Here is a 20,019-nt window from a genome sequence, read left to right as displayed (position 1 = left end):
GAGGTGCCCTGGCTTCCCCTTCTCTTCCAGACACTTGGATTTGGCTGGATTCAAGCAACATGGTTGCTGCTATAATTTCTATTACAGTTGACGTCGCCCAGCATTCGTGGTGCTCCCTGTGGGCCAGGCGCCGTGATAGTGTTTTCCATGGACCCCTCATTTGATCGCAGAGTGGCCTGGTAAGAGTCGCCGAGGAGGGACTCAGTCACAGGGACACTGGTGCAGCCCCTGCTCCGTGTCTGGCCCGGGCCTGGGGTGGATCCAGAGGAGTCCATGGCTTGGGGGCTGCGGACAGACACGAAAACCGACAAGCTTGTTTTTGTAGTTTAAAAAAAAAAAAAAAACACGTAAAGTAAAATGAAAATGTACCATCTTAACCGCTTTTAAGTGCTTACTGGCATTAAGTACGTTCGCGGTGTCATGCCACCATCCATCTCCATCTTGCAAAGCTGGTTTAGTGAGGCGCTGAGAGCGTGGGCTGCTGGACTCACATCCCGGTAGGTTCGTTTTTGTAGTTTAAAAAAAAAAAAAAAACACGTAAAGTAAAATGAAAATGTACCATCTTAACCGCTTTTAAGTGCTTACTGGCATTAAGTACGTTCGCGGTGTCATGCCACCATCCATCTCCATCTTGCAAAGCTGGTTTAGTGAGGCGCTGAGAGCGTGGGCTGCTGGACTCACATCCCGGCTCTGCCACGCACAGCTGTGTGGCTTGGGCCATCGCCTCACCTCTCTGTGACCCTCATGTCTTGTCTCTAAGCAGGGATAACTGCTTAAAGAACTTTTTCATCTTGCAAACTGGAAACTCTGTACCCTTTCAAGCCCCCGCCGCCAGCCCTGACAGCCACCCTTCTGCTTTCTGTCCCTATGAGTCTGACCACTTACCCACCTCACATGGGCTTGGCCGGGCTGCGCCTGCCCCTCCCTGAGTGCAGCGTCCTCCAGGGTCATCACGTCGGAGCAGGGGTCAGGGCTTCGTCCTCGCTCGGGCTGGATCGCACCGTGTGGATGTGTTTTGTCTGCCTGGTCATCAGGCTGGCGGGTTGCTTGATGCCAGACTGTGGGGCAGAAGTGGTCAACAGTGGTGTCTCCCCACTGCCCTTCCCTCCGGGAGGCCGCAGACGCCTCTGTGCCCTGAGTACCAGGTGCCATGAGGAGCAGGGAGGATGGAGCCCTGCTTTTCCCCGCCTGTCCAATACCAAACGCGTGTCCCCAGAGCCCAGCCCTCATGACAGTCTCCAGGAGAGTGCTCCTGGCCAGCCCAGAGGTGGGGCAGGAGCCCGGCCAGGGAATAGCATGCCAGGCAGAGGTACCAGGTGGGGTCGCCTGCCCTGCCCCCTCCAGACCCCCCACCCGGGACCCTCCCTCGCAGAGCCTGTCCCTGGGCCGGGAGCCCTGCTGACCCAGGAGCCCTGTGCGCAGGGCCAGCCCCTCTGCACGCAGCTCCGCGGTGCTTAGCCCCGTCTCAGCCGTCGTGCTGCCCTGCTGCCGGCTGTATAGTGCACGGCCTGTAAAACAGAGTGTCGTCGGGATCTACCGTCTGGGGGCCGAGCTTAGGGACCCTCCATCCGTCATGCCTCTCAGGGGGAGCACGTGCTGCCCACTCGGGCTCACAGGCCTTCTTGGGCTGGACCCCCTGCACCTCCTGCAACACTTTCCCTGAACTGTCTCTCATCAGGCAGTGGGAGCAGCTGACACGCAGGGGTGGGGGGACGAGGGACCCGGCAGGAGTAACAGTAAACAGAGGTGGTGAGAGCAGCTTTCCGGGAGCCCTCACCTGCTTCCAGGGGGAAAGGGCAGGAAACGAGCAGCCCGGGATCGATGGGCCCACACCCCCAAGCTCAGCCCGAAGGAGGAGAACCGCAGCTCTGACAGCTCTGGAGACAGGAGGAGAGACGGGGGACCCCTGACCTTCCGAAATCCCCGGTCCTGCCCTGGGCGCGAATCTTGGAGGTTGGGCAGGGACACAGGACTAATGCGGGGGGACAGGAAGGTGTCCCAACACCAGGGCAGGCCCAGCTCAGTTTCCAAATCTGTAAAAGAGGAACAGAAAAGCGGTGCCCGCCCAGGGAGCTGCGTGAGCTCACGGCAGGCAGCCCGCAGCCAAGAGCCCGGACATCCCGCTCATCACACCGCCACGGAGCCCACGCCCCGTGGACCGCCCTCCTCGGCACAGCCTTGTCCTTGGGAGGGAGGAATCTGCTAGAAGAACTGCCCAGAGGCCGGTCAGTGCTGACCCGGGGGGTAGCTGAGGTGCCCTGGCTTCCCCTTCTCTTCCAGACACTTGGATTTGGCTGGATTCAAGCAACATGGTTGCTGCTATAATTTCTATTACAGTTGACGTCGCCCAGCATTCGTGGTGCTCCCTGTGGGCCAGGCGCCGTGATAGTGTTTTCCATGGACCCCTCATTTGATCGCAGAGTGGCCTGGTAAGAGTCGCCGAGGAGGGACTCAGTCACAGGGACACTGGTGCAGCCCCTGCTCCGTGTCTGGCCCGGGCCTGGGGTGGATCCAGAGGAGTCCATGGCTTGGGGGCTGCGGACAGACACGAAAACCGACAAGCTCTCACAGGATACGAGCTGGCCGTTCGCTGTGTGGACGCTGAACGCTCAGGCCTGGGAAAGCTTGCGAAGGGGGACGGATATGGCTGGGGGCGCAGAGCTCCAGGTGGTCTCCCCCCGGTCAGCACCCCACCCCAAACCGCTCGCCATCAGCACCAGAGGAAATGGCGGCTGCACAGCCCGGGGGCAGGGGACGGTGCAGTGGGGACAGACTGCCTTCGGCCGCTCACACCCCTCCAGGGCATCCGAATCCCAGCCTCGCCCACGGCCCTGCACAGCCGTCCTGGCCCAGCCGGGCGTCACACCCTCAGTTCCAGGGCCAGAACCTCCAGGTTACCCAGCCTGCTTAGTTCTGGTCCCCTGGCCTTGCTGAGACCACATGTCCTGCTCACTGGCCAGCCAGGGTCACCAGGACCTGTGCCAGCCTCCACGCTGTGGACCGTCCTTGCAGCCAGCACTCCATACCCACCAGGCAGTGCAGCCCTGGGCCCTTCTCAGCCTCCCTGGGCCTCCCCAGTGGAGGGGGTCAAGGAGACCCGGTTGCACCACCCCAGCTCCCGGAGCCCAGGGTTCAAGGGTCCTACAGTCTTCTGAGCTCTGGTGTCCTCAGCCTCGGCAGGGAGCGCACTGCTCCCACCCATGCTGGGCGGCCGGCCAGGTGGGGAGGCCCGCCTGGCCGCCCGGTGGCTCTTGCCGCCCTGGTCCACTAGAAGCTGCTGGCTTTGCTTGTCTGGTGCCCCAGCCCCGCCGTCCATCTCGTATCAGAATCTGCGGAGCCCGCGGCTCCTGCCCTCACAGGCACTGGCCTGATCCGGTGGGTGTCACTGTGTCCCAAGCTGCCCCACCCCTCACAGGATGCTGGGCGATGCAGCGAGCTGGGCGCTGGCGGGAAAGGTTGGTGTGTTCAGTCCAGGGCGTTTGCTGTGACCGTGTTGGAATCGGGCGGGGCCTCGGCCTGTGCCAGGGTGGCCTGCCTGCTGGTGCTGCTTAGCCTGTGGCACGGGAGGGCGGGGGGCAGGCGGGGGGGACAGGGAGACGGTCCTCGGAGCCGCGAGTGGAGCGCTCTGCTCCCCGGGATCGTGCCGCGGGCACAAAGAAGCCCACCTGGGTCAGCTCGAGGGCTCATCTTTGGCTGACTGGAGACCCACGCGAGGGCCCACAGATACGTGTGCACTCATTCAGAGAGGGTGCTGGCCAAGAGCACACATGCATGCACACGTGTGTGAAGCCGTGAACGGGCAGCCCCGTGACGTCACCCAGGGAGGGTGGCCCCATGGAGCTCGCAGGATGGACTCGGCCCCAGCCGCACTCCTGAGTGAAACTACAAATTCCACGTCCAGGAGGAGGGAGAGCGGGTGCCGCGGCCGCTGCCGTCGGGCCAGTCGGATGGAGTCAAGCGGGCAGGGGGTGGGGGCACAGTGACGAAGCTGGTACTCGGGGCTCCACAGGGCAAGGACCCCGTGGCAGCCAGCGGGCCCAGGGACACACAGGCCCCCACGCTGGGCCATGGCAGAGGCCTGGCAAAGGGGGCAGCGGGGGTCAGAGGCCACAGGGAGGAAGGACATGAGGGGATGCTGGCCGTGAGGGCCGGGCTGGCTTGGTCTTTGGGTCTCTGGACTCGGCCTGAGACCTGTGCCCCCGGGGCTGGCCCAGACCTCAGGGTGGGAGGGGAGTTACCGTCCGATGGACCAAGGCAGGTCTGCCAGCGTCCAGAGCTCTCACGAGCGCTGCAGGGAGGGAAGGCGCTGTGCTGGACGTGGGGTCAGGGACGGTGGTGGCAGGAGGTGGAAGGGAAGCAGAGAGGATGCAGTTAGTGGTGGGTGAGGCAGCACAGACGAGCGCCTCAGACGCCACGGAGGGGGACTCAGGAGGTCTTGGGGAGGGCACGTCAGGGGGGCGGGCCAGGCAGTGGGGTGGGCTGTGCAGACAGATCTCGATGGGAGGCCGTGGAGGAAAGAGCAGGCCTGGACCGGCATCCGGGCGCGGCCCGGCGGATGCAGGGAGCAGTGGGAACAGCCCGGGATTTCTGTGCTGGCCGCCGAGACGAGGAGGAAGATGGAGCTGCTCTGGGAGGAAGACGACGGTGGGGTCTCTGCTGTGTTTAAGGTGTCCGTGGAACATTCCAGACACAGAACAGCTCCAGGCTGGAGGAGGGGACTGAGGCCAGAGCAGGCAGGGGGAGGGGGAGGCCACGGGGAGCCCCTCGGGTGTGCCGGCTGCGTGGCCAGATGGGAGCTGAGGTCGGGAAGTGACGTGACCTCCCTGCTGTGCTGGACAGGCCCTGAGGTGTCCCCGTGACCTCTGACGCCCGCTGTCCACGCCTTCAGTGTGGACATGCCTGTGACCAGGAAAACGTGGTCAAGGTGATGGGCTGTCCCTCCTGCGGTCTCACAGTGTCCTGGAGGACGCGTCCCGGCGGCAGACTTGCCCCGGGTGCCCTCCCTGCTGTCCCAGGGCATGGGTGGCCGTGTTGGCCGAGGACACGGGGCAGGGAGCTGAGGGCAGTGCCGCCCACAGTCCTGTGACTTTGGGGCAGTGGCCTCTGCCGCCCCCCAACCCCGGCCGTGGAAGCAAGCGCACCCCGTTCAGCCCTCCAGGAGCCCCTGCGCAGGGGACCCCGCACGTCGGCTGGGCTCCTGACCCACGGAAGGTGGAGATGGAAGAGTAGTGGGTGGTTAGAGCTGTAAGCACGTGACCACAGGTTGGCTGCAGGAGAACACAGGGGCGCTTGTCCTGGGGACAGTGACGTTCTCTTAAAAGCTGGTGCGGTTGCCAAAAGGGGGCAGGGACAGAGATACAGGGAGGAAGGGGGAAGAGGGGTCGGGGAGGCAGCTCCTGCCAAGACCAAGCCTCCCCCAGCCCCAGGCCAAGCCGAGGGCCAGAAGCTGGACTCCATGCAGGGGCCGCTCCCCGGTCCACAGATGGCAGAGCCGGGCCCGCCCTTACTGCCCCCCCTACCACCAGGGGAGGACCGCGGCCGTGCCACTCTCTGCCCGCCTGCCCAGGGCTCCCGTCAGCACCTCCCTGCTGGGTGCCCTCCCCGCCCAGCCCTGCACGGCCACCCCAAGACCCTCTGCGTGGTGGCTCTTCACAGGGGGCGTTCGGCCCAGCCGGCCACTGTCAGACGGTGCAGATCTCCATCCGGTCTGTGTCCCTCTGGTCGCTGTCCCCACCTTGAGCCAAGCCGCGGGTCACCCGTGTGCTCCAGGCCCAGCCCAGAGCAGCAGCAGGAACTCCCGAGATGAAGCCCTCCTGCAGGGAGGCTGTGGGACGAGTGGACGCCCTTCTGCCCAAAGACCACGCCACTGATTTAGGAACTCCAGTCAACCCACTGGGGCTGAGAGCTTGTTCCGTTCAAATTCCTGCAGTGATGCAGGGGGGACCACGCAGACCAGACCCCCATTTTCACTCTTTACTAAGAATCCAAACCTGATCCCAAGGCCATATCTGAAAAACCAAGGAAGAAAACGAGGGAACCACCTCAGACAGACGACCGATGAACTGTGTTTCCTGACTCTTGGGCAGAAGAAACCCAAAGCTGTTCCGCCCGAGCCGAGCTGACGTCCTTCTGCCCCAGCCGGGGCCTGGTCTCCTGGCGAGAAGGGAACGAGATGGCGCGAGGCTTGGGGTCCAGGATGCAGGACCCCCAGGGCCCAGCCACCCCTCCTTCTCAGCCCCCACCGTGAAAGCCCGCTGGGGAGCCCCTTCCTGGGGTTGGCCCTAGGGGGGCCGGCCTGCAGGCAGGAGGCACTGTGCATGGGGCACCTGGATGTGAGCAGCTCCGCAGACTCCAGGACCTTGGGCCCTTCCAAGCCTCGGTTTCCTCAAGTGTACAATGGGTATGAAACCTCCCTGCCTGCCCCACAGGCTGCTGTGGAGATAAAGGACCGGCTTTATGAAGAAATGAATCCCACCTGCCCAGGGCAGGGCTGTGAGCTGCAGGGCCAACCCTGAGCCCTCCTGGGCATCACGCCCTCCTCGTGGGTGGAAGGAGCTGTGGACCCCTCTGTGTCCAGTCCCCTGCGGGGAAGCAGACAGAGGTGGTGGGTGGAGAGGCCCCCGTGTCCTGCCCCCTCCCCCGTGGAGCCACTGTGGGTGCAGTGGCCAGGGAGGAGAGGCCTGGGGCCGGTTAATGGAGTGCGGATTGACTGGACAGGAGCTGGTTAGCTCTGGCATCTGGCTTGTCCTGAGCAGCGGCCGCAGGATCAATACTAATCCCTTGATCCCATTAGGGCCCCTGCAGGTCTCGGGGACGGCGTCCAGCCTCCCTCCCGGGCACTGTCTGGGGCTGGAGGGTAGAACTGGAGCCCTAACCACACCCGCCTGCTGTCTGCTGTTAACCCCTCCCCGTGTCCTGCTTCCTGCAGCCCCTGGCACCCCTGCCCGTCCTCTCACACCACCACCCGGCCCCCCACAACCCGGGCCCTGACATCTGCTCGGCCCCAGCGGGACTCAGGCTCCCAGTGTCGGGCCCGTTTCTTTCCTCCCGGGCACGGCAGTGCTCTCCTCACCACCTCTCCTCCAGTGACTCAGGACCGATGTCCTCAGGGGGCTGGGGGTCCCCTCTGGCGGTCAGCGATCCAAGAGTCCATAATGTTGGTTCCCAGCCTGTTTGCACCAGTTTCTGCTTGTTCTCATCATCACGGAATACGACATAAACCAAGAAACACGAGCTGGAAAGAGAGAAATGTGTCGTTCCTAGGAAAACTAAGCTGAATGCTCTCAGAAGATTCCATGAGGCCAGTCTAGGGAAAACGTTCTCCAAATGAGGTGAAGATTGGTGGGAAACAGCACAATTGTAAAGGATGCGGCGCAGGTTCCTCACCGAGTGTCCCAAGGTCTTGGATCACTTCCGAGAAGTCGTCGCTGAGGCCAAAGGCGGTGTGCCCAGCGGGGCGACTCCCAGAGGGTGGCGAGCTCCCAGGACAGGCCTCAGCCCCGCTTCCCAAGCGGGCAGTGCCACGCTGGCCAGTGAAGAGCCTGTGGTCGGGGACAGGACCGCTGATCGTGCAGTTGTCGGGACACATGCAGTGTCCGCATCACCTCGAAGGACTCTTCACCCCGCGGCCTCCTGTGACCGCCACCGTCCCGGGCTTATGGGCACCACGGCTCCTACCCTGCTCCAGAGGCGAGGGCTGGGGTGGTCTGTGTGAAACTGACCTCCGCCACACACGTGCACACGCCATCTCCGCAGCACCTCCCCGAGGGGTGGGACGGAGCCGTGTGAAGCCCCTTTCCCTGCTGCCGTGTGGTCCAGGGAATCCAGCAGGGCCTTGCCCACCACCGATGCTGAACTAGTATTTGCTGAATGGAGTTAAACCAGCCTCCTCTGCAGGTACTGGGACGCGGGTGAGGTTTTCGTCTGAATCCTGCAGCTCAGGAGGCAGCCTATCCCTGCATTTGGAATCGTCCAGCCTGGAAGCCAACCTTGTCCTGGCCCTGCCTCCCCAGGCCCAGCCTCTCCTGTCCAGCCTGCCCGGCTGCAGCCCAGCCTTGGACACATCGGGGCCCCCCATCTGGGTCCCAGACACCCCCTGGTTCTCACAACTCATGACACCCTAAAACCCATAGGCAAATTCCTATAACTAGGTCTCCCCAGACGTGGCCAGTCTCCAGGGCTGCTTGGCCCATGAATCAGCTGTTACACTGGCCTCTTGCTTTGACTTTGGCCTTGAATGCCACCCGACCCCGTTTTCTCACCAGAGCCCTGTCTTAACCTCAAGGTGCTAAAATGGCAGAACTGAAACTTCATAAGAACCTCCCAGTCCAGCCCTGTGTGTGGAGATGAGGGTGGAGGCCGAGGCGGACAAGCGGGGGCCCCGGGGGCAGCAGCCAGAGCACTGTCCCGCCCCCTCACGTCCCCTGTGCTGTCCCATGGGGCTCACACGCCCCGCGGCGCAGCCTTGTCTGTGTCCCGCCGAGGCCCCCCGTCTGCACTTGCTGAGGGGCTGGGCGGCGGGGGCCAGTCACGGACACGAACTGCGGTGGCTGGCGGGGAGTCCTGGCCTCGGCGGACACCGGGCCCCACCCTCGCTCTCGCCGGCAGGACCTCGCTTCAAGCACCACAGTCTCCCTGCCGCACCCCTCCTCCTGGCTCTGGGTGCGGCCGAGCCCCTCCTCCATCTTTGCACTGACTCCTCTGCCCGTGGCCACCAAGGGCCCAGGGCGGCCCTGGGTCTGCGGCTGCTTGAGCCTGGACCACAGGCAGGCTGCCCGCCACCCCTCCAGGGCCAGGCGGGAAAAGTGGGCCGAGGCCAGTGGTCATCCTTGCAGCCCCGTCTCACACTTGGGCCTCTGGGTCTGGGGTAGCTTCCGCTGCTCCCAGCCCAGGTCCCCCCAGGCCTCTGCTCCCTGATGCCCAAGCCCAGGCCCCATTTCCCTCAGACCCGCCCCCTGCTGGCCAGCTGGTGCTCTCCAAGGCTGGGGGCTCTCCCTGCTCTGCTTCATAACCGCCTGGTAATTCGCTCCATGATTTTGCTGCTATGCTTATAATAGCCTCCATTAAAGTTATGGGGGTTTCAAGCCGTAATGGCTTCCAGAGTAATTAATGCACAACTGGGTTTATGGCTAAGTTTATTTTTAGAGCTTTTCTGCCCGCCCCACCCCCTTCCTTTCATAGAAGTTTTGACCAGATAGAGCGGATGGGATCAGAGCCTCCCTCCAAGGCCCTGGCGTCCACGGCCCCCTTTCCTCTCCTAGTACCCCTCCTGCTCCCCCCAGGGGGGTGCTGGGCCCTGCAGGGGGCCTCCCGGAAGGGGCTCTGGGGCCTGACCCTCCTTCCCGAGCTCCTGACGCAGCTCAGACCCAAAGGGCCCGGATTCAGGTCTGGCTCCACTGCACGCCGACGGTGACTTGGACAAGACGCGGACCCTCACGGCCTCTGCAAACTCCAGGTGGAAGGGGTCGAGGTCAGCGCCTGCGGCCCAGGCGTTGGGAAGACTGAACGTGGAGTGTCAAGTGCATCTCTGGCCCCACAAATGCTCCCCACCAGCTGTTCTTTGCTCAAACTGCAGCCCGGGCGGCCGAGGGAGGGGCAGGTGCCGGAGGCTGGAGGCTGCCCCAGCGCAGCTGCCTGAGTGCCAGGGCAGGCCAGCTCCCCACGGCTTCCCTGCCAGAACCAGAGCCTCCCCAAGACCAGGATGCCTGGAAAAGCTCCAGGGCGATCAGAGGACCAGAGGAGACCTCCCAGCCAGCCCTACTGGAAGCGCCTCTGACCCCCATCACGTGGCCTGAGACAGCCCCGCCAAACCGAGGCCCCAACTCAGCCCTTCGCAGCCCTGCCTGTGGCCTTGGAGCAGGGCAGGGGCTGGGCGGGGATGTAGCACGAGCTCACGCAGCACAGGAGACCCAGACAGGCATCCTGGGTGGGACTCTGGGCTCCCACCTGCTCGGGCCACGACAAGGAGTGTGGAGGAGACAGCTTGCACCCCAGGATCATTCCCTGCTCTGTGCCTGCACCGTTTAACCCCGGTGGCAGGGGGGCGGGCCGTGCACCATCTGACTCCAAGGAGGCTGTGGAGCCAGGGGCGGCAGGGGCAGCGGGGCCACCCCGGGAGACCACAGTGCCCGTCACTGGAAGACAACACGGTTCTTGCACCAGGCATGGGGACTGCTGGCAGAGAGAGGACCAGGCAAGGAGGAGGACGCACTGTCTCCAAAACAGGAGCCCAGGTCCTGCTCAGCCCTGGCTCTCAGCTCCGTGGGGGACGGATGTGCGTCTGCGGGGGGCTGGGTGGGCAGCGAGCGGCCTCGGGGGCTCGGTGTGCCGGTGCTGGGCACTGGGGTGGCCCACACACCGGGACAGGCCAGGGCCACCCATGGCTGTCCTCCCTCACGCCTCCCCGTGTGGACCCCAGCTGCATCTTGCACGGCACTCAGCTCAGAAGTGAGGAGGAAGGTGAACGTTGGGATGTGACAGTTTCCATGGCGGTCTGGAGGCTGAGCGCCTGTCTCCTGGCACGTGGGCAGCCGGGCCGGAGGGGAACTCTACCCACAGGGCACCTCTCCTGGAGCCCCTGCTGCTGCCATTTGAGTGCCGTCTCCCCGGGACATGGCAGCCCTACCGGGAGCATGTCTCCTGGCTGACGCCCAGCTGCAGCGCCCGGCCTCCGCCCTACCTCTGCGGGGGCTTCACAAGAATAGATCCTGTCCAGGTCCACTCCTTAATCCAGGCTGTGAAATAACCATCTGGGCACAAGCCTGTGACCATCACAGCCGCTGACTCGTTCCGAGTGCTTGCTGTGTCCATCTGGTGCCAGCCCACGGGCTCCACGGGTGTTAACGCATTTAATTCCCAGAAGCCTTGGGAAGTAGGTGCTGAAGGCGCCCATTTCATAGATGAGAAAACTGAGGCACAGAAGTGAGTTGGGGTTAAACCCAGGCAGGTGTGTCTGAGCCCTGAGTGGACAGCACCCACCGCCACCTGTGAGGACAGAGGCTGGCCGCACCCCACGGACTGGCAGAAGCCAGGCTCCACCCTGAAAACACGATGCTGTGCGTCCCGAGCCGGCCAGCGGGGGCCCGTTCTGCCCAGGTCTCTGGCCGCCACCTTTGCTCTCTCTTGCAGGTGTCCACCCCGCAGGGTTCCTGACCCACCTCAGAAGGCAACACCCACCAGACTCCGGTAGGGCCGGACTCCGCAGACCTGCTTCGGCAATGGGTGGGTTGTGAGCGTGGTCAGGCCTGCTGGCCAGCATTCAGCTTCCCGCTGCCCCGTGCCTGGCCCACCCGGCCCATTCCTGTTCTTTTCTCCCCTGTGCTCGCCGCCGTCCGCTGCCGTCGCTCAGGTAACGAGGAGCTGTGGGCCCAGCCAGCCTTGGAGATGCCGAAGAGACGGGACATCCTTGCGATCTTCCTCATCGTGCTGCCTTGGACGCTGCTGGTCACCGTGTGGCACCAGAGCACCATCGCGCCCCTGCTCGCCGCACACAAGGGTGAGCCCCCACCCGGCCCCACCTGCCGGGCTTTGCTGACGGGGTGACCACAGCCAGGGCTTCTGGAGTCCTGACTCTCACCCGCTCGGTAGCTGGGGAACCGAGGACGAGCCAGGCTGATGACCGTACCCTCGTGGGTGGGGTGGGGGGGTCTCGGCCCGTTTGGGGCTCTGATGATGCCACACATACAGGCACAGACTCACGGGGCAACTCTGCACCTGTTCCCAGGACGTGCACCCCGGGAGGGCTCAGGGGTGGGTGGCCAGGATTCCCGGCCTGCGTTGTTTAAAACCTTTCAGGGCGAGTGTGTTGTTCGCTCCTCTTTTCCTGGCCAGGAAGCCCTGATCCAGTGCCAACTGCTGAAAATAGGCTGGACAGAGGCAAGTCCCCCGGAGCCGGGTTAGAACTGGCTTCGTCTGGCTCCCAGCCCAGAGCTTTTCCCTCTCACACCAGGGCCCCCTATGCCCCAAACCCGTACACGTGCGCATCCCCCCGCGCCTGCCCCTCACGGCCAGTCTCCAGTCCCGCACTCCCTCGCTCTCTGTTCGAGCCCTTCTCCCATGGGAGCCCGGGGAGCCTGATGAAACACAGAGGTGCCCAGGCACGTCCCAGGGAGAAAGCTGACAGGACTGGGGTGGGTGGGGGGATGCTGGGAATCGGTGATTTGGGTGCAGGCAGGGCCAAGAGCCACAGTCTGAAGCTGGGCTGCTCCACAGTTACACATTGGGGCCTGCTCAGCCCCGGTGGGTCCTGAGGCTTCTGTGAGGAAGGGCCAGGCTGAAGATGGCTAAATGCCCACTGCCTGCTGGGGCACCTGGAGCTGTCCTCCTCCCAATCCAGCACCTCTCCTTGGTGCTTACTTTTTTTTTTTTTGTGGCCATGCTGCTGGGCCTGTGGGATCTTAGTTCCCCGACCAGGGATTGAACCCGGGGCCTGGCGGTGAAGTGCGAGCCCTAACCCCTGGACCGCCAGGGAAGCCCCTGGCGCTTATCATTTTAGAGTTGTCACCCAACAGCACATCACTACATTTACCACATGTAAAGGGACATAATACCACGTGGCTTCCGTTCCCGGCAGGGCTCTGGGGTCAGAGACGCCAGGCTGCTTCGCTCAGCACTGCCCTTCCTGCCTGAGGACAGGGAACTGGCATCCGCTCTCCCCAGAGCAGCCAAGACAGAACGAAGGCAGCAGCAAAGGAAGTTAGGGAGGCCTTAGGACCCAAAGGCGGCAGAAGCCCTGACCCAGCCCTGTTGTAGGCACGGAGAATGTACCGGGGCACAGACCTGCCGGCGGGGGGGTGATTTGAGCGGCAGAAAGGGACAGGGAGGGAGAGGGACTCTCAGTGTCCTTCCCGGGCCTTGGTTTCCAAAACTTTACTCACGGCAGGACAAACTAAACTTTACTTATACCCTGGTCAGAAGCTGCTCTCCTCAAGCTTGTTGTCTTTCACAGTCTGACCCAAAACTCCTCCTGCAAGTGCCCTTGGCTACCTGCAACTGCGCTAGTCTCCCGACCCTGCACCCACGGCCCAGGCGCAGGCTCCCACTACCACTGTGTGTCTCGTCGTGGGTGTCTGGTTGGCCTTTGGGAGCTCCCTGAGAGGCGGGAGCACGTGTGTCCCCGCCCCTCGGCGCCCAGCGTCCAACCCCACGCCAGCACCCGGGCTAACAAGAACCCTGGGAAGGAGGGAGGGGGAGGCAGCTGGCTGGACCCCACTTCGCCCCCTGCAGGTAACCACTCACGCCATCCTTTCCATAGTTGCAAGAAGCCATGAGGAACAGGGCCGCTTACCAGGGATGGTGAGCCTCGAGGCAGACTTACGAGCCCTTTAACCCACATGCAACTCGATAAAGGAGATGCAGGTATTGGCTCCATTTTGCAGTTTCTAAAACTGAGGCACCAGAAGCCAAGCACCCTGCTCACGGCCGTATGGTTAGTACAGAGTGGCGCAGGGTCTGAGCCCAGGCACTCAGATCCCTAGGTCTGTCCTCTGACGCGTGCCACCTCCTGCTGAGATGGTGTGAGAGCAGTGAGGGGCCCACAGTCTTTCAAACAGGAAGACACACCTCAGAGAGAAGGGACTCTTTAAGAACAAGCATACCCGTGGGGGCTTCCTTGGTGGCGCAGTGGTTACGAACCCGCCTGCCAATACAGGGGACACGGGTTCGAGCCCTGGTCCGGGAAGATCCCACATGCCGCGGAGCAACTAAGCCCGTGCGCCACAACGACTGAGCCTGTGCTCTAGAGCCCGCGAGCCACAACCACTGAGCCCGCGTGCCACAACTAGTGAAGCCTGAGCACCCTAGAGCCCATGCTATGCAACAAGAGAAGCCACCACAATGAGAAGCCCACGCACCACAATGAAGGGTAGCCCCCGCTCACTGCAACTAGAGAAAGCCCGCACCCAGCAACAAAGACCCAACGCAGCCTAAATAAATAATTTTTTAAAGTAAGTAAACATTTTTTTAAAAAGATATGAATCAACACCATTTAAAAAAGAAAGAATACCCATAGGCTGATTTCCCCTCATGAGAGGACTGCTGGCTTTGCCCATGGGGAGAATGTCCAGGATGCAAGAGAGAGCTTGGTCATTAGAGCCGCCCCAGCGGGCACAGGGTGCCTTCCGGAGAGAGGGGCTCTCATCCCTGTGAGTGTATCACAGAGGCCAGGCCTCTGCCAGGTTTCACACACGCCTCTCCTGGGGTCCTTGGGGACACATGGGCACACACGGCTGGGTGTGGGGCAGGTAGGGTTCCAGGTGGCTGAAAGAGTGTGACCGGAAAGTGCAGATTAGGAGACAGACACCAAACCCCAGAAGAGCTGAGATGGGTCTCCACCCTCTGCCCCTTTGCACAAATGTGAGAATAAAGTCAGCAACGACAGGCACAGGGTTCAGAATTATCTTGCCAGCTATGGGCAACACCCTAGAAGAAAATGCAGTAGTTAAGTATCAGATACTCTGCACCGAGATTCAGAAGCTGGATTAAGTAAGCCCCGCTTGACTCCAGGGTTTGTGAAAAATCGGGGCGAGGTAACCGCAGACTCCCGGTTCCACGGTTTGTTGTAGCCACGACAGCACTAACACTGCCCTCCGGCATGGGAGGCAGTGCCTGGGGCTCTGCAGCCCCAGCCTGTGCGAGGCAGTGCAGTCAGCTCTGGCCAGGTGAGAAGGGTATAGGGTGGTGAGGAGAGGACACTTTGTCACATAAAACCCGAACCGCGGATGCAATCTTGGAATTTGGCCAGCTGCCCTCAAATAGCTACAGAGCTGTCAAATGCGAGAAGGAGGGAGAGGTTATTTCTGTGTCATCTCGGGAGTCAGAACTAGCAAAACCCAGGGGAGGATGTCAGGCAAGCAGCCTTGACCGCCAGCTTCAGCCCACAGGGCCCCAGGCAGGGATGCGCTGACGTTCCCGCGGGTGGAGCAGAGGAGAGCTGCATGGGGCGGGGGGGCCGAGGTACCTGCAGCGGAGCTGCCCACACCGCCCCCCCCTCCAACCCGCAGATGACGGCAGCGATCCCCGACGCGAGGCGCCACCCGGCGTGGACCCCAGGGAGTACTGCATGTCCGACCGCGACATCGTGGAGGTGGTGCGCACCGAGTACGTGTACACGCGGCCCCCGCCCTGGTCCGACACGCTGCCCACCATCCACGTGGTGACGCCCACCTACAGCCGTCCGGTACAGAAGGCTGAGCTGACGCGTTTGGCCAACACACTGCTGCACGTGCCCAACCTGCACTGGCTGGTGGTGGAGGACGCGCCGCGCCGCACGCCGCTGACCGCGCGCCTCCTGCGCGACACCGGCCTCAACTACACGCACCTGCACGTGGAGACGCCGCGCAACTACAAGCTGCGCGGGGACGCGCGCGACCCGCGCATCCCGCGGGGCACCATGCAGCGCAACCTGGCCCTGCGCTGGCTGCGTGAGACCTTCCCGCGCAACTCCAGCCAGCCCGGCGTCGTGTACTTCGCGGACGACGACAACACCTACAGCTTGGAGGTTTTCGAGGAGGTGCGCGCTTCGTGGACATATATGGGGCCCGGGGAGGGTGCGGACCCGGCGCGGCCTTCAGCCCCGTCTGGCGAAGGGGGAGGAGATTGGCCTCGGCCGCAGCCCTGGCTTGCGGGCACTGTCTGCACGAGGGCTTCCAGTGGAGGGACAGGGAAAGGGGGTTCCCTGTCGACTCTCTGAGTGTCCTCCGGGTCTGGGAGTCACGACAGTGGGGGGGGGGGAAGGAGTCATTTCAGACTCTAAATTGGGGAGACAGAAGTTTTGCAGCAAAGGACAAAGAGGGCAGGTCCTGTGACAAGGCGAGTATCAGCTGGTTGGAGGGGTGGCCTTGCCCTCGGCCCAGGCGTGCTCCTCGGCGGATGCCCACCCCGAGCAGCCCGGGTGCCCCGACTCCCATCCCTGCCCATGCGCCCTGACCCTTCTCCTTCTGTAGATGCGCAGCACCAGGCGGGTGTCCGTGTGGCCCGTAGCCTTCGTCGGCGGCCTTCGGTACGAGGCCCCGAGGGTCAATGGGGCCGGGAAGGTGGTCGGCTGGAAGACTGTGTTCGACCCCCACCGGCCGTTTGCAATAGACATGGCGGGGTTTGCGGTCAACCTGCGGCTCATTCTGCAGCGAAGCCAGGCCTACTTCAAGCTCCGCGGCGTGAAGGGAGGCTACCAAGAAAGCAGCCTCCTGCGAGAACTTGTCACCCTCGGTGACCTGGAGCCCAAGGCGGCCAACTGCACCAAGGTAAGACCCTCAGCAGAGCTGACAGCTGCGATGCAAGCTTTCTCCAGCCCGCAGAGCCCTCCCTCTAGATCGGGGAGAAGGAAGTAGGGCCCCAGACAGCCTGCGAAGGAGAACCAGCTTCCCAAGACGGCAGCTTATCGCCCTTCAGGAGCCACGGTAATGGCAGGTGGGGGAGCAGGGAGGGGCGACTGGCGAGGCAGAGCCCAGGACCGAACCCCTCCCTCACCTCGAAGCAGCTGGGCTCCACGACTCTCCTGCCAAACACACCTCCATGTGTGCACACACATGCACAGACATGGGCACACATATACATGTGCACGCATGCATGGAACATACATGGGTGTGCTATGCACAACACACACATACATGTCCATGCACACGTACACACACACGCGCGCGCGCTGCTTCAAGTTTGGACTTCTCCAGCCAGGGCCTGGGCTGTCACTTAGCTGAGCTGAAGGTCCCAGAACTCTCTCCCTCTGGACCCATCAAGAAATGCAGGGGAGGATGAGAAGCAAGAGGAAACCTTGAGACCTGTTTGTCTCTTTTCTGTAGCTGTAGACTTTCTGTTTCCAACAGATATTTTGAATGCAGCCTATGTACAAAAGGCAAGAATGAGGGAGTAGTTAGAAATAAAGAACAATGGAGAAAATCTTGCTGGAACAAGGGCAGAAGGAGAGGGGGCAGGGGTGGGAGGGCGAGGTCAGGGGCCTGCCCCATGTGGTCTCACGTCTCTGAACACACAGATCCTGGTCTGGCACACACGGACTGAGAAGCCGGTGCTGGTGAACGAGGGGAAAAAAGGCTTCACTGACCCCATGGTGGAGATCTGAGCCCCAGGACACAGGTAGGGGGATGCAGGCAGGTGACGCACTGGGCGGGCCACCCAAGCTTGGATGCAGAGTAGATCTGCCAAGACTTTTCCCCTTAGTCTTTAATCGTGAAGGTCAGAGCAAATGCCCCGTGGAGTCTCAGGAGGCATAGCTGAAGTCGACAGGCGCCAGCCTCCCCCCGTGGCTGGATGGTTCTACCACCAGCTGCTTGGAAGGCCTCACCTTCCAGGCACCGCCTGGTGACAGCTCCCTGTCATCACCACTGTTATCCTGGCCACCAGCCGGTCCCCTTATGAGGCGCTGCTGTGTGGACCCGCCCAGGCTCTGTCTCCTGCAGGTTCCTCCTCCGTCCTGGTGAAAACGTGGACCGAGGAGCCTGGCCTGACTCCCAAGCTACCACTTTCCTCGGTTTGACCTTTCTTTCTGTAGGCTTCAGTTTCTTCATCTGCAGAATGGGTTGTTGAGGCACCAGGAACAGTCTGGCACATAATAAGTCCTGCCTAAGTGTTGCTATTTTTATTTGATTCTTTTTGGCCGAGCCACGCAGCATGCAGGATCTTAGTTCCCCAACCAGGGATCGAACCTATGCCCCCTGCAGTGGAAGCGCAGAGTCCTAACCACTGGACCTCCGGCGAAGTCCCTTTATTTGGTTAAAACCCTGTATTGCAGTAGGTCACAGGCTCCATCTGTGTTTTAGAGGCAAAGGAATGAGGTTGAGTAAAGCTGAAGTGAATTGTGCCGGGTGATTGGCAAAGCCAGGAATTTTCTATGAGCTTCTCTGTGATCTCATCAGAGGTGGGAGCTCAGACAGTGGGACACACCTCTGTCCTCTGGCCTTGGAGTCAGGCTGCAGCTTCTGTATCACCTGGGCAATGGCCCTGCCCACAGGGGACCACAGGGGGTCTGCTTATCTTGTCCCCTGAACTTAGAAAATCACCTCAGTCGCTGCCACCGAGACTGTGTCGGGACAGAGCATCACTCCCTGCCTCTCCCGCTCCTGGCCTCTGAGTGGGGACCTGGGGGTGGGTTCTGCGGAGCCCCTGGGTGACGCTTCAGGGGCCCAGGATCCAGCGGCTCCCTCACGCCTCCCCCATTCTTCTCCCCGTCACAGGAGCCCCCTTCTCAGACCTGCTCCTGGCCACCTGTGCTCCCCACACGGGTGGTCCCTCCGAGGCGGACTCCTGTGGAATCGCCGTCACCCTCCTTTCTACTCTGGGGCCTTCAGAGAGACCAGCCTGATGCCAGGACAAAGGACGGAGACCCTAAAGCACAGAAGCCCCAGACCTGTTGTTCTGTTCCATCTGCCCTGGCAGGGCTGGCCAGGGCAGACACCATGGGCCCCAAGCCCAGGAGTGATGCCAGGCTGGGAGGGGGCGAAAGACCCCAGCAGTCCAGCAGAGGGCTCCCCGGCTCCCCCCTCGAGGCCCCACGACCACACAGGACACCTGGCCAGGGACTGCGAAAGACGGCAAGCAGCCCCCACCCCCGGCATCAGGAACGAGCTGCTCCGAGGAGATGCAGCCCCTCCGGCCGGCTTTCCTCTGGCTCCTGCTTGCGGAGCGTAAGGCTGTCTGTGCTCCCGGCAGGCGGCCAGCCCTGTGTACGGGGAGTCAGGCTGCCAGAGGGCTGCTCTCCCCATACCTCAACCTCGTGGAGGGAGCAGAGCGCCCTCCCTGGCTCTTGTCCCAGCGCAAGGAAGGAGGTGGGCCCTCCACCCAGCACAGGGTATAGACCACACGGCACCTCCCCAACGCCCACTGGGCTCCGGGCCCCTCGCCTGGGCTGGGACTGGGGAGGCAGGAGCCCCCAACCCAGAGCCATGAGAACCACAGGCCTCAGGGGCTCGAGGGAGCAGGTGGGCCAGGAAGAGAGAGGAGGGGCCCGGGCGGTCCCAGGGCTCCTCCCTGCCCCTGGCTGGGGGACTCTGGATTAGCAGAGGGATTTACGGAAGGGGCAGAGATGATCTGGACCCCGAGGGCAGGATACCTGAGCACACACTGCTTTGGAAATCATGCAATTTACACAGCGAGTGGGAAGTAAAACCTCCCTTCTCCCTAAACTGGGGGCACGAAGAGCAAGCCGGCCTCATGTCCGGCCGCCCCAGACAAGGAACCGTGCGCGGCCCTCAGCCAGGAGGAGAGGTGCCTGTCTCCCTGGCTTCCCAACAGGGCCAGCCCTCTGCCGGTCTCCACTCACACTCCTGAGCGTTGGAAGCACAATTTTCCTCCCCTGTGGAGGCAGAGGAAGGGCCTGAGCCCACTGAACAGGTGTTTACTTTTAACCGCTAATAGCCCCTACTCCACTTAGACTCATGGGATGGGTCTGCGGGCCATGGAGAGCCCACTCCTGGGTGCATGGGTGGGTGGGCAGTGGGCCGCAGCCCAGCGACCTAACATTCACGGAGTATCGGCTGCCTGTTTTTGAAGTGGATTTAACTCAGCATAGTCACGAAACCTTCGAGGGAGGGCTCACGTCCCTGAGGGCCCTGAGCCACCTGCAGGACGTCCCACACCCATGGTTGCCTGGGAACCAAGTGGGTGACGGGGAAGGGAGGGTGGGCGAGGGCGGGCACCGTCGAGCAAGTGAACTCATGCAGGGCTCTACTCTGCCTCACTCGCCGGGACCAGCCCCAAACGCAGGGTCAGCTTGGCTGGGCTTGGGCCACCTTGGCCCGAAACCCGGGGCTCGTTTTCAGGAACCTTGATAACGACGACACGGGTTCCTCTTCTTTTTTGGCAGACGCTAGTTCTATTGTTTTCACCTAATACCCTCTCTAGCTGCATGTGTATTTATTTATAATTATAACCCTGATGGACTGCAGCTTTCACCTTCATTGGGAATGAGTTTGCTATGAATCAGAATTGGGTCCATGGCTACAGTTTGTTTTCCAAACGCAGTGTGTTCCCTGCTCCCCCCTGTACAGGAGCGGGGTGGGGGCCGGAGGACAG

The 20,019-nt window shown here is 62.3% G+C and overlaps 1 protein-coding gene across 3 annotated transcripts; it reads left to right on the top strand.

The window, feature by feature from the left end:
• The first annotated feature begins 666 nt into the window (after positions 1-666).
• Positions 667-19,628, top strand: B3GAT1 (beta-1,3-glucuronyltransferase 1). 3 transcript variants are annotated; one of them, XM_024756854.1, is made up of 7 exons: positions 667-2,429; positions 11,128-11,184; positions 11,348-11,494; positions 15,000-15,508; positions 15,942-16,238; positions 16,985-17,085; positions 18,183-19,628. In XM_024756854.1, exons 3-6 carry the CDS (start codon positions 11,383-11,385, stop codon positions 17,069-17,071), a joined length of 1,005 nt encoding a protein of 334 aa, XP_024612622.1. In that variant the 5' UTR covers positions 667-2,429; positions 11,128-11,184; positions 11,348-11,382; the 3' UTR covers positions 17,072-17,085; positions 18,183-19,628. The 3 variants fall into 3 exon arrangements, 2 of the variants coding, with proteins under 2 accessions (XP_024612622.1, XP_024612621.1); XR_003004776.1 differs by lacking the exon at positions 667-2,429 and having other exon boundaries at positions 4,500-11,220; positions 15,942-16,394; positions 18,183-18,198; XM_024756853.1 differs by lacking the exon at positions 667-2,429 and having other exon boundaries at positions 4,500-11,220; positions 18,183-19,627.
• The last annotated feature ends 391 nt before the right edge of the window (positions 19,629-20,019 follow it).

Source organism: Neophocaena asiaeorientalis, unplaced genomic scaffold, assembly GCF_003031525.2.
Source record: "Neophocaena asiaeorientalis asiaeorientalis breed wild unplaced genomic scaffold, Neophocaena_asiaeorientalis_V1.1 scaffold424, whole genome shotgun sequence".
Lineage (NCBI taxonomy): Eukaryota > Metazoa > Chordata > Mammalia > Artiodactyla > Phocoenidae > Neophocaena > Neophocaena asiaeorientalis.
Note: the sequence above shows the minus strand (reverse complement) of the source record. Positions and strands in the feature narration are given on the sequence as shown.